This window comes from Etheostoma cragini, chromosome 13 (assembly GCF_013103735.1).
Source record: "Etheostoma cragini isolate CJK2018 chromosome 13, CSU_Ecrag_1.0, whole genome shotgun sequence".
NCBI lineage: Eukaryota > Metazoa > Chordata > Actinopteri > Perciformes > Percidae > Etheostoma > Etheostoma cragini.
The window spans coordinates 2,444,094-2,457,965 of record NC_048419.1 but is presented as its reverse complement, the minus strand read 5'-3'; the positions used below and the strand labels follow the sequence as shown (position 1 = coordinate 2,457,965).

The 13,872-nt window shown below is 41.4% G+C and overlaps 1 protein-coding gene across 1 annotated transcript; it reads left to right on the top strand.

The window, feature by feature from the left end:
* Nucleotides 1–9,541: 9,541 nt before the first annotated feature.
* On the top strand, nucleotides 9,542–11,337 carry bhlha9 (basic helix-loop-helix family, member a9). The gene has a single exon (XM_034890167.1). It carries the CDS (start codon nucleotides 9,885–9,887, stop codon nucleotides 10,755–10,757), a length of 873 nt encoding a protein of 290 aa, XP_034746058.1. The 5' UTR covers nucleotides 9,542–9,884; the 3' UTR covers nucleotides 10,758–11,337.
* Nucleotides 11,338–13,872: the final 2,535 nt, after the last annotated feature.

Genomic DNA, 13,872 nt, shown 5'->3' with positions numbered 1-13,872 from the left:
TGATGAGCAACATGATGTGATAGATTTGAATATATATGATTGTGTGCGCGTGCGTGTGTGCGCGCGTGCGTGTGGTCTTACTGAGAATTTGACAACATTGTAGTAGTCTTACTGAGAATTTGACAACATTGTAGTAGTCTTACTGAGAATTTGACAACATTGTAGTAGTCTTACTGAGAATTTGACAACATTGTAGTAAATATTTTCGGTGCTCGTTAAGAGACCAGCAGATACGCTAATAAGTAGATTAAAAAGTCACTAACATTAAGTATTTGAGCCTTATAATTAAATACAAAATAAGGGAAAAAGTGCAAAAAGGTCCACATTTTGAACTAAGGCTGGCTACGGGCCTGGGATCCTGTATATGTGGTAACATGAATAGAAAATGTATTACTTTCCTTTGTTCCTACAGAAGTACGCCTATTGTGTCACCACTCAGATTCTTCTGATATCATTTATGCTGCCAATCACGTCTTCATTCATCAAAGCATTCATTTGAAACATCTGTCAATCAAGTTGTATCCCTGGGAGCACACACACACACACACACACACACCCCCCCGTCCGTCGGTCTAAGGGAGTGTACTAAGCGCTCCGGCCTGGTGTATCCAGAGTGTTGCTGTGAAGGGTTAGGGGGCATCCCTTTAACGGTCTGTGGGCTGTGTGGGAACCAGCCCACAGACAGTTAACCTTGACCACATGTTCCAACACTCCCACTGGACCCTGTAATGATAACCTGGAGTAATGACTGACTTCTCTTTGAAAGGAATGCACTATGAATATACACCGCTGCCTTTTTGTAGTTGTTTTGAGGGCGTGTGTGTGGGTTCATTTGTTTCTTTGCACACCGTTTACATTAACCTCAACATGAATTATGGATAAATGGTTTGATCCATGCCTACACACTGCTCTGTACAATAACTTTCTTTTTTAGCAATGCCTTCAGTTTGCAGTTCACAGCGGTGCAATGTAACTAAGTACATTCAGTACTGCACTTAAGTACAGATTTGAGGTACTTGTACTTTACTTGAGTCTTTTCTTTTCATGCCACTTTCTACTTCTACTCTGAGAAATACTCTACTTTTTACTACATTCATCTGACAGATTCAGTTACTACTTACTTTAGTCACTAGTTACTTTAGTTACTCCGCTATACTCATCAGACAGCTTTAGTTACTAGTTACTTTACACATAAATGTTTTTACAAATAAAACACATGTAGTTTATAAATCTGATGTTTATTATAAAGTAACCTAGCAACAATATAACGTCCTTCAGGTCCAGCTGAGATGATGAGACCCTTAAACACAACACACAACTTTACCCTCTCTACAATGGGAGGGGTTTAATGCATTGAGTAACATTTTTGATTACTTTAAATACGTTTTTTAAATACATACTCTAAGGAGCATTTTCTATGCACAACCTTTACTGAAACAGAGTATTTTTACGGTGTAGTCTTTGTACTTTTACTGAAGTAAAGGGTACTTTTTCCACCACTTGCAGTTCATATGTTCCTCCTGTAAATACTATCTTGTAAAAACAAGTGATTCATATCATGATTCAAGTATTTAGGGCAGGGGAGGAAGTATCCTGACATTCCTACGTGGAGGAAACTGTTCGACATGTCATGACATCAGCACCGATGGTTACAAGGTATAAATCACTAAGAAGGGAGGTTAAAGTAATGGCTAAATTAGAGAGTGGAGGATTTGTAGTGACCCAAACATTAAATGGGCTGGTTTCTTTTCTCTCCACATGGCAACCAGCTTTCTTTTACGACCCGACTGAGACAAAAATATCTCATTAATCAAACTTTTACAATAAAGGCACGGTCAACATTCCACACACATGTAGACGTAAAACCAAATGAGACATTCACATGACAATACGTATTGATACTACATAGTAAAGAGGTCACTGAATATATCAGCATGATGTTAAATTGTTGTTTTTTGCCAGAAAAACGTAAATCAAGATAATGTGCAAGTATCATTTTTGTTTTTCTGTAAAAAATATAACCATGCAACGTCATTCTTGTTTGTAGTGTTGCTTAAGTTGACCGCAGACTTTGTGGTAAAATGGCAAGAATATTATTTTGGAATCCTAAAGGTAAAGCAGAGAGGGGTTGTCTACACAAGTGAATACATAAATCAACATGAAATTACAAGGAAAAAGAATAAGTCTTTTTTTTTTCCTTGGCTCCTATTTCCCCATGCATCAGGTGTTTTACACTTGTGTTAAAAAATTGAAAATCAACACTTTTGTTGATGCTTTTCATCAATGTTTTAAACTTTTTTTTACATTTTTGTCGCTTTTTTTAACACTTTTGGCGCTTTTTTCAATGTTTGTCACTTTTTTTAACGTTTCAACTCTACATAACACCAACTTATTAACTTTAGTTTTACAGATTTTTTCTAGAATTTATGGTCAATAACCCTCATTTATAGGAGATTATACCTAATGTTTGAGTTAGAAAAGAAAAAAATATGAATTATTGAGACTAAAATTAAAGGAATGGATGTTGATGATAATCACAGACTGGAATATGTCAACTTTTACTCAATACTATTTCAAAAACACTTCAATTTGTTTTTCAAATGCTTTAAAATTGAATAAGACGCCCCAAAATTAATGAAAGTAGAGATTTTTACTTGGCAAAGAGCGTTGTGTGGAATCAATCATGTTATTTTGGGGAATTAAAAAGATCATTGATATAGGACAACGGGTCAATTTGACCAACTTTAGGGTTAAGTGACTAATGTCAACAACAAATTGGTCCATTACTTATCAAGATCACTGTCAGTTGCAAGTTCTGGGCTACACTGCAAACCCCGATTTAATTATTACACTTTTTGGTGTTTACTACTTATTCTTTGCTCTTTAATAAAAAACAATTGTTAAAGTGTTCAATGTTGTGTTCTAAGCCTGAAAATTAGCAACCGTGTCTAAGGTGAAACTTATGATAGGTTTCTTTTCGGTTTATGTAACAAATGTAACGTACACGTTGTTCTTTAAGTTGTACTGTCGTAAAGGAAATGAACAATATTTAATACACACATGATTTCTTTAGTAGTGATAAGTGGCCTAATGCTTATATACTGTATATTTGTTGTGTTTCTTTGCATGTCTAACTTAACATGCTTATTTTAGACTTGACTCCAGAAAAAAGAATCAGTGATTTTTAGTAACAACTACTAATGTGAAAGGAAAATCCTGTTCCCCCCTTTTGCATGTTTTTATAGAAATAATGGATTTCTTGGCACTTTCCACAAATGGGTGCCCCATTATTTTTTTTATTTTTTTACAGTTGCATTATTTAAGCAACCTTGAGTCCTAAAAAAACATTTTTTACCATGTTTAAAAATAATTCTAGGGGTAAATTGCTAATAAGGTCCACTATGTGTGGGTTGAACAATGTACAGAGCAAATGTGATTCTTCTATTGCTTCCACTAAAAGTTATGTTTTTGCTACTGACAGACTCAGATTATTAGTGTCTGACAACATTATGGGATGGCTCCCTACAGAGAAAGACCTTTTAGTTAAAGAGTAAGATCCTTTTAGTTTAACATCCCCAAAATCCCCATCACCAAACCCAACAGAGGATACATAGGAACAAAAAGGTCAGCCAGGTTGAAAAAATCCAAAGTTACCCTTCAACTGTTTGATAAAAAAGGATGACAACATGGATAAATCACACAGCTTCAAGAGTACCAAAGTACTGGAAACATCTCTAATGTTGGAGAATAAACTTCAACACACCTCCATGATTAATAGCCGACACGGTGACAGACGTTCTGTGATCAACACGTTGAGCTGTACATGCTGAAATACCCGGGGCATTGTTTCAACCCGACTACTGAGGTTTTATAGGTGGCGTGCACGCTGAAAGGGATTACAGCAGCCAGCAACACGTAGCTGCCAGTCATTTTTAGACGGGATGATTCACAACGGTTGGATCGGCATGCTGGCTGTTTTGGCGTTTTGTTTTGAACGTGTTGGACAAGATTTCCCAAGCAGACACAAGACTTCAGAAGTGGCCGAACATGTCGACGGATGACAGCAGCTCACACTAAACCGGACTAGACCTCCGATCGAACTGACACGTTTCTAGTTATTTTGGGAATGTTCAAATGATTCTTAAAGACTTTACATTCACCGCCGAGGGACGTGTGATTCAGAGGCCCAGAGGGAGGCATGGCCACGACAGGCAGCATTGCTGCTGACAGCAGAGAGAAAAGATGATCTGCAGGCCGCCTGATAAATATAGTATGGACTAAATTTACAGTGCTCTTTTCTAGTCTCGAAGGGGAACTATGCCAGGTCTTTTATAGCTAAATTTACCTTGAAGGTCCCATGACATGGTGCTATTTGGATGCTTTTATATAGACCTCAGTGGTCCCCTAATACTGTATCTGAAGTCTCTTTTATATAGACCTTAGTGGACCCCTAATACTGTATCTGAAGTCTCTTTTATATAGACCTTAGTGGTCCCCTAATATTGTATCTGAAGTCTCTTTTATATAGACCTTGGTGGTCCCCTATCACTACATCTGAAGTCTCTTTTACATAGACCTTAGTGGTCCCCTAATACTGTATCTGAAGTCTCTTTTATACAGACCTTAGTGGTCCCCTAATACTGTATCTGAAGTCTCTTTTATATAGACCTTAGTGGTCCCCTAATACTGTATTTGATGTGTCTTTTACATAGACCTTAGTGGTCCCCTAATTCTGTATCTGAAGTCTCTTTCCCCAAATTTCGCCTTTGGTGCAGAATTCCAGCCACTAGAGCCATTCCCATAATGAGCTTTATAGAGAAACCTGTACGGTGAGGATCTGTAGAGAAACCTGTAGAGGGGGCTCTATAAATAAACCTGTGTGTGTGTGTGGGGCCGCTCTTTGCAGAAACCTGTAGAGGGAGCTCTGTAAAGAAACATGCAAGCCAAAAGTGTAGAGATGGCCAAAACTGAATAGCGCCTCTTTACTTAAAGCACTGTTAGATAGTTCACACACGTTCCTACACTGTGGCCGAGGCTGCCGTACAAGGTGCCTTCTGCACATAAGAAAAAACTACACACACATTCACACACCAATGGCGCAGCATCGGGGGAGCTTCGCTGTTCAGCGTCTTGCCCAAGAACACTTGGATGTGGCTGCAGGGCCCAGAGATTGAACCACGGACATTCCAATTGTGAGGCGATCCCTTCAGCACCGGAGCCACAGCCACCCCAAAACTCACCCAGGACACAGAAGAATACTTTCTACAGTCACCAGTGAGCATGTTTGTACAGAAAAAGCATGGTAATTCTGCCATAATTTGTGGCAGGAAGTAAGTGATGTAATGTAACTAAGTACATTCACTCAAGTAATGTACTTAAGTACAACTACTACTTGTACTTTACTTGAGTCCTATCTTTTCATGCCCCTTCCTACTTCTACTCGGCTACATTTCAGAGAGAAATATTGTACTTTATACTCAGTAGATAGCAGATTTTTGCGCAGAAAACACATGTAGTTTATGAATCTGATGTTATATTATAATTTAAAGTTACAGTGCGTGGCTTATGTCAACCCCCATGAAGAATTCTAAGCAATGACAACAAAACTGTTGTATGATGCAAGCCTTCTGTGATCGCATCGTATCATTTTTTTTTTCATCCCTGATTTCATCCTTTTCCATGGAAACAACACAGTGATTTTGCAATAAAAGAGATTACAGAACGGCTAATAGGATAACAGCCATGAAATGACCACAGATTGGCAGTGTACAGTTGACAACATTGATTTTTAAAGACATTAACTATCCTAAGGGCTTGTACTGGGACAAATAGTGAGGGGCAGAGATAACCGCAAGCCTTTTTTTGACTAGAGGTTTTTTTATTGAGGTGAGAAAATTCCATTGCAGACACCAAAACATGCATTAACATTCCACTGCAATGCCAAGGTTAGCGAACCTGGACCTTACTCACTTATTAGCCCTAACTACCCGTTTGGAAATATACATCTATAACGTTTGGCACACAGACCTCTAATAACAAGTGGCTAACAACCAGTGATTATGGGGGTTAGAGCAGGAGATTTACAAATCTTAGGTTCAGCGGCGTTGGGCAGGTTCCCTTTGCTTGAAAATGGTTATTCCATCAAGAGCATGGCAAGCTGCGTGATAAAATCTTGTGATTTATTCCCGGCGACTGATAATTGCTAGTGTCTTGTCACCTGTCAAAAATAAATGGACGGGGAGAGTCCGAGGCTGGTGTTCATGCTCTTTACACCACGCCAGTAAATCTGACATGTTTGTGAAGCCATAAATCCCAGCTTGTGATGAAGCCTACACACTCCTTGGAGCTGAGTGGCATGGGCTGAACGTTTAAAACAGTTTTTAGCTAAGTATGAAGGTATGCTGAAGATCAGCAGGCCCATTTAAAAGGTGTGGTAAGCACAAGTGGTTGAATTAGAGTAGTTACAAAGACCAAAGTGAGTGAAATGCTTAAGCATGAATTCTGACTGTGACTGCACAAGTCCCTGCACCACAAAATACTTTTGAGAAAGTGTCTACACATCTAAACAATGTTTTCCGTTGCATGAACACAAGAAGAAGATTGTATTGTTCTTGTGAGAATGTCATTAAGGCATACACACACTGTGAGTCATGATTATGTCAGTGAGAGATGTTTGATACATAAAGCTACACGTCATAACCAGGTTAGGATTAGAGTTTGTGAACATGTTCTACTATTCAGAAAGAGTGTGACTAAGAGATGCATGCAAGGTTGACTTGTAAATAGTTTAAGGGTCCAAGGTCTTTAAGTGTCAAAGTATAAATAAGCTGTCTTCCTGCTCATTTAAAAGTAAAGTGTTTAGAAAACAAAACAACTGTACAGATGGGAATAATTAATATAATAATTAATTAATATATGCTCATTTTGCACATATTCTGTAGTTGTGTAATTGTGCAAAACCGCAGACGCTCTCCAAACATTTACACTGCTATTGACTACTGTATTTCAATCAGGAGAGACTTAATAATAATAATAATAAATTGAATTTGTATAGCGCTTTTCCCAAGCTCAAAGTCGCTTTACAGAGTGGAAACCAGACTTGGTTGCAGATATGCAAAGATGTGTTGAACACATGCCCAAGGAGAATAGACTCTGTCTTTAAAAAAAGATATTTTAGAAGGGTAGAGAAACGAGCTCTACCCCGTGGAGTCTAGGGACTGGTCGGTTCTGCTGGAGGAGGACCCATGGTGCCGCGGGTGCTGGTGACTGGAGGTGGAAGGGGGAGGAGGAGGGATGCAGGCTTTGCCTGAAATGAGAGCAGCAGAGAGAGAAACCGAGTTAAAGCAGGAATGGAATGCAGTGATTGGATCTTGAATTTCGTTTCAATTCTGGCCGGTTTACTGAAAAGGGAACGCCTCTAAACAGCTGAATAGTTCCCGGAAGAGAGATGTGTGGGGGTACATGAATTAGTGTAAAAAAAAAACATTATAATGAGTGAATAATCCATGTCCAATCAGTGCAGACTCTCCCGGACACTAAACACCCCCACCTCAAATCAATAGTTGTCCTTTAGGGCTGAAAGTCTGTAATTGGTTTAAAGTGTGGTGTCTCAGAGCCGCAACACGTACAATAAAAACAAGACAGCAGGAAGGAAGTAATGCTTCTCTACGACCCCCCAGTTCAATGGTCCGAGCTGAGGGCCTACCCTGACCTGTTGCACTTGGCCAGAAGCCTCGCTGCACTTGCAGTCACCTGTGACGTCCACCACAGGGTTGGACATTTAGCTTTTTGTCTTTTCCACTGTTAAATCCAGACTGCCTTTTTTTGTCAAATAATTGCAAACAAAATAGTCTGTTAGTACTCTATGTCTAGGTCTTTTTACTTAAAGGTTAATTTGGGTTTTTCAACCTGCACCCTATTACCTATGTTTGTGTGTGTGTGTGTGACTGATGGGAACAACAATCTTTGAAACTGTCCCACTATTATGCATGAATGCACAGACCAGGCTGAAAGGAATACATGCAAATGTACGTCGTCAATTGGTCCAAGTGCTGTTAATATTTTGCCACTGACAGGCTCAGATTAATATTCTAAGTGCCTCACACCATTATGAAAAAGGATCTCAACAGATATAGACCTTTAAAACCTCTTTAAGACCTTTCTTTTCAACCAGAAAACAGCTAGTCCAAAACCCACCAGACTCCATTTAAAAAAGCAATACTTTTAGTATGTATAAAGCCAGCATAGTTTTACATCTAAAACGGCAGACTGTGTGTTTATTTAAACCAAATCTAGTTGTGATGGTTGGAAAAGTGGACAGACAACCCAAAACACCTTTTCATAATTTAATTTTGTTTCTGTTGACTTTCAATGAAGTGTATTGTACGATGCAAAAATTCCTATTTATTTACATGGAGTCTGGTGGGTTTAGCAAATGCAATTTGCGCATGTTTTTATGTTTAATAACAGGATTTTACTCTTTAACAGAAAGGTTGAACTCCTTAGAAATCCTTTCCATAATGTTGTCAGACACTTAGAATATTAATCTGAGCCTGGCAGCACCATATCAAGCATTTTTGTGAACGTTAAAAGAAACTGCACAATTGCCCCATAACTTAGGCTACACTGTAGCTTGTTTCACTGACTACTAGATAGTAGTAATAGCTACTAGACCGATGTTAAAGATTGTTGTCCCATCAGTCACTTAGACACAAAAACAAAGCAAAATAAGCTCCAGGTTGAAAGAAAAATGATGTTACCCTTTAACCATTAATAAATTTTTTTAATATAGCCTATATTTTAGTATTGCAGCAGTCTAAAGTTGATCAAAATGTACCACATCTTCACTAGCAAACTGTTGTGACAGACCGAGTGACTGCAGGTTCTAATTGTGAAATATTTGCTTTTTTCACCCTTCTCTTTGAAGTCCAGTGCTTGCTCCGCTTTTGTCCTCTGGTGCCGCTCGGGCCTGATTTATGGGGATGGGTTCCAGGGAAGCTACCCTAAATTACATGGCCCTTAAACCTGAGCAGAGAGCGAGAGACAGGGAGAGAATTGCGACTCTAGAGACTAATTGCTAGGACAAATCTAACCTATGCTAGATAAGAAGGGTCCTCTCTTCCCAGACCTGAGAAAAGAGGAAATGTGTAGAACAGATTAGGCCACTTGGTTAAATGTGTAATTTGTCGTAATTGTCCCTAAGACTAACACTCACTGAAGACCTTTTCAAATTAATATCCTACCGTGGTAAAACACATAGGCAGACACGCTACTGTTCAGAGAATGATCCATTGGTGTTCTTTGTAATGACAGAAATTGAATCAAGTGACTTTGCTTTTCAAAACTCTACGGCTTCATGGAAAAACACAACTGGAGTCAAAAACAGTGGAATCAAATCCTCTTTAAAGGTGTCATAGGAAGTGTGAAGTTAATTGCTACCCAAATAATTAGTATGTTTTCCACATGTTTTGCACTGACGTGAAGTGTTAAAACTCTGCTGTAAGATCCTGGAAGGGATGTGAGGGAGAGTCAGAGTGGGAGGAGGAGGTGACAGTGCCATTTGCCTGGAGGGCACCCATAAACCTGGAGCGAGAGAAAGAGAGAGAGAGAGAGCACCATTTCTCACAGGTGACTGTACCATGTGACTAGAAAAGCTTTAAAAAGCAGGCCAACCTGTCCTGTCGAGGTATGAGTAATCACAAAGCACCGGAGGAGTCAGAGGAGGAGAATACCTGGGCTGTCGGCACAGCAGCAAACACCGACAGCCCCACAAAACAAGCCGAGCGGCGCCCAGGGAACTTCACTGTGTCAAGTCGTCTGCGAACACAGGGTTCCAGGCGCGAAGACTCTGCTCACACTCGTCCAGCGTCCAGGTTGTTGGCACAATGAGCTGCAGCAGTGTTGCAGAATCAGAGTTCTCCGAGGAAGAGCTGGAGCTCTCCGCGCTGGACCAAGGCGAGGACGAGGGAAGTCCCAAGGCATCCTTCCATGACAGCGAGAGCTCAACCAGCAGCCCGAGTGACCCAGAGGAAGGCCAGACCAAGAAACGCAATCGACCCGTGCGCTCAAAAGCTCGGAGGATGGCTGCCAACGTCAGGGAACGTAAACGCATCATGGACTACAACCAGGCCTTCAATGCCCTGCGCGTTACCCTGAACCATGACCTCAGCGGCAAACGGCTCTCCAAAATTGCCACACTGCAGAGGGCCATCAATCGCATCTCTGCTCTCTCAGTGTTCCTGAGCTCCAACCCCCCTGGCAAGCCCTGCACCCACCGGGAGTGCAACAGGTCATCAGTAGGGCCAGCTGCGGCAGGAGTGTCTCGACTCGAGCAGCCCAGGGTAATGCTTCCTCGCATGGAGCATCAGAGCTACGTCCCCTGGCACGCGTCCATCTCTCACCAGATGCAGCCACAACAAGGGCCTCAAGTGCACCGGCTACCCACGGAGCCACACGTCTACATGGATAACACTGCGTCATCATGCCCCCCGTCACCACACTACCCTTGTTATCCCACTGATGGACAGCTTTACGCCTCGTATGGACACTGCGGCAGCCCCCACAACCATTCGCCCAGCCCACTGCGATACCCACAAGTGGGTGAGGGTTTGGGCTACCAGCCGGGGATGTGGGCCTCCTGCAATCAGAAATACATGGACCCTTTTGTGGAGCCTTCTCCAGCTCTGGGACTTCCCTGGCAGGTGAGCTACCTGCAGGAGCCGGAGCACAGCCTCTGTCTGGGCTCTGACATACTGTAACGGGTGACACCCACTTCTGGGAGCCCCCAAAGACTGCTCGGAGCACCACTGGACTGCTGAAAGACCTCAGGGACAAGATGTTTTTGTGTTTCTGCTGTTGCAATCAACTCAGTATTACAGTCATACTCTCTTATTTTAGAGCAGAGTCATCGTTACACAATAACAGCTATAAATACAAGTGCAAAGGCAATCAAGACTGCAGAATGTTGTATACATATCAGGAAATGTATTTTGATCTGGCCTTCCAAAATGTTAAATACAAAGAATGTGTCCGCTGTAAATATTTCACCCACAGAATTCTGAAATATGGGACATTATGCTACATCACTAAATGTGTGATAAGAAAAGGAAACATAAACACTTAGCTGAGTAAGACTGTGAAGAGCCATTAGCAGACCAATCAACAAACATACTGTATGTGCTACACTGTGATGTAACTCGTTACAAGGACGAGTGACTAAGACTTGTTAGTGTATTTATTCTCTGTATTGCATCAAAAGTCATGGCTGTTTGTAAAGTTGTAAAGAGTTTGTACATACTTTTATCAACTTCCAAATTAAACCTTTTTAAATGAAATGATTGCTTTTGTGTCCTTTTGTGACAAAACTGTTCATTTGTAGTTCCCTTGGTTGTTAGGAGCATAAAGCGAGAACATTTGGCTTTACAAATGTGTGTGCGTGCTTTTCCATGTGTACCTGCATTTCTGTGTGTGTGTGTGTGTGTAGGTGTGCGTGTGTGCATGTGTGTGCGCGCCAGTGTGTGTTTGATTATAGCCTAAGGTCAGTAGCCTGTACCGCGCTGAGTCTGAGATGACAGAGGTCTTTCACTCAGTTGAAAAATGTCCTTACAAGTCCATTCTTGTCAAAATGGAAGCGTGGGCCGACTGGTAGAAGGACAACACTGACAGTGTTTGTGTTTTGTGAGCCTAAAAAAATTGATAAGCAACGCAGGGGGAATAAAAAGTGTGTGCTGTGCATCTTGCATTTCACGCCTTTCTGCAATTTTTGCTTCCTTAGCACGTGTCAGTGTAAAGTCATCAGCAAGTCAGATCATTACCAGTTATAGGTCAGTTGGTTTTTGTGCAGACCCCCCCTCCCCCCACACACACACACACACTGAGCAGCATGTCATGGAAAACAGCTTTAATATCAGACTATAGGACGGAGCCCACCGACAGATTTATGTGGGCCCAGGAAGGAAGGCTGTGCCCCGTCATCAGCGCGGTGAAATCCCCTGTCGGGCTGCCTCGCCTGTGGGTGCAATTGGCTGTGTGAGAGGGTTTTTTTGAACCTCCTGGAGGTCTCCCAACAAGGCCCAAAGACTCTGCTGAAATGAGTTGGCCCGGAGAGAATCACTGCAGGCTCTGTGGAGAAATAAATGGTGTGGTACAGCAACAATTAGCAGGCAGGAAGGAAAGGGAATATGGACAAAGAGATGAATGGAGGGGAGGAGTTGAATAATAGCAAGAGGAGGGGATTTGTGGTGAGAAAAAGAAGGAGAGTGACTACACTTTGAGCCTGTCGTTGAGCTTCTTTTACAGACGTGAATCACCAGAAGACCTTGACTCACCAGTGGGAGACGAGAGAGGCTGACAGCACTCAGTGACGGCATGTCTCTTCCTCCTCCCTTTCTGGCAGACACACAGTGCCAGTTGATCTACTTGTCTGGGTCCTCAAGGGACTCCTGAGTGAAAGTGGGCTGATAGAACCGTTCTACTGAGACCACACGTGTTTCTGTTGCTGGTTTATTTGACAGGACTGGTGTGACCTGGGGATCTGTAGTAATTTGTAATAATAACGGAGGTCATCTGTGACCTGATGTGAAAATAACAGCAAACAATCACTTGATGCGCTGTTCCTCCTTTTAATGAAGCGCATGTGTGTTTTTCAATGCTGAAAACATTGTGAACTATGCCTCCATTTCACTTAAAGGTGAAATTGCTTTAAAAGGGTGCATTTATTTAATTAGTGATGCGTTAGTGATGTGTTACTTATGGCGTAAGGACAAACATGTATTTAAGATTATAGGACACAGGAAAAAAGCAGAATGTTATATCAACCCTTGTATTGTCTTCCCTTTTGGGACCTTCTCGTCTTCCGCGGGTCAAACTGACCTGTGACTTATTTGGGCTTTTATAAGCAATTCTGAAATAAAGTTTTACTTCACAATCTATTAACAAATAATGTCTTTGTCTCAATTTCAAACAATTGAGATTCCATATATGTTTAGGGAATGCAATCAATCTCTACTAGAACACAGTTAAAAATGGAAATGTGATAAATTTTTCTAATTTGTCAGGTAAAAATTACCTGCCATATTCCGCCAAACACAGAGGTTGTGTGATGACATTAGTCTCCTGTGAATCTCTGTGATTTGGGGTCATATTGGTTGCGTTGGCAATTCTAACTGAAGGTTTTGACAGAGTCCTGTCGTCTGTATATGTTGGGGATAAAGACAGTACACTTGAGTCAAATGCAGACTTCTCTGTGCAGGTGAGTCCTTTAAGGTCAACTTTCATGTTGAATGGTGACTCAGCTGAGGATTTACCGGCATCCCATTTCTCTGACACGTGAGCCTGTCAGTGATGCATCTTTTATTCAGACTGCTTAGCCTCCTCGACACCCTCCGCTGCCGAGCTGATGGAAAAGAAAACAAGCGTACATGATAGAAATGATTCCAAGACACTGTGTAGGGGGGGCGTGTTTGAGTGATATATGGGGATGAGTCAGCGTTCGGAGTCAAGATGCATGTTGATGCTCTGCGTATACACACACACACACACACACACACACACACACACACACACACACACACACACACAAACACACATAAACACACACTAGCTGTCATGACATCATTTGTGAAGGGGAAAGGAAAGAAGGTGCCAGGTGTGATCACATTTTTTAAATTTTATTTCACATTCAAAAATTAACAAAACAAAAAAGCAACACACTGAGACATGAATCACGTCCCAGAGCCAAAAAACACTGAGAGGAAAGCTGGAAGGGAGAGAGAGAACAACACATGGACAAATATTAATATTAAAAGGACACATTAGTCCCACACACACACACACACACTAGCTGTCATGACATCATTTGTGAAGGTGAAGGGA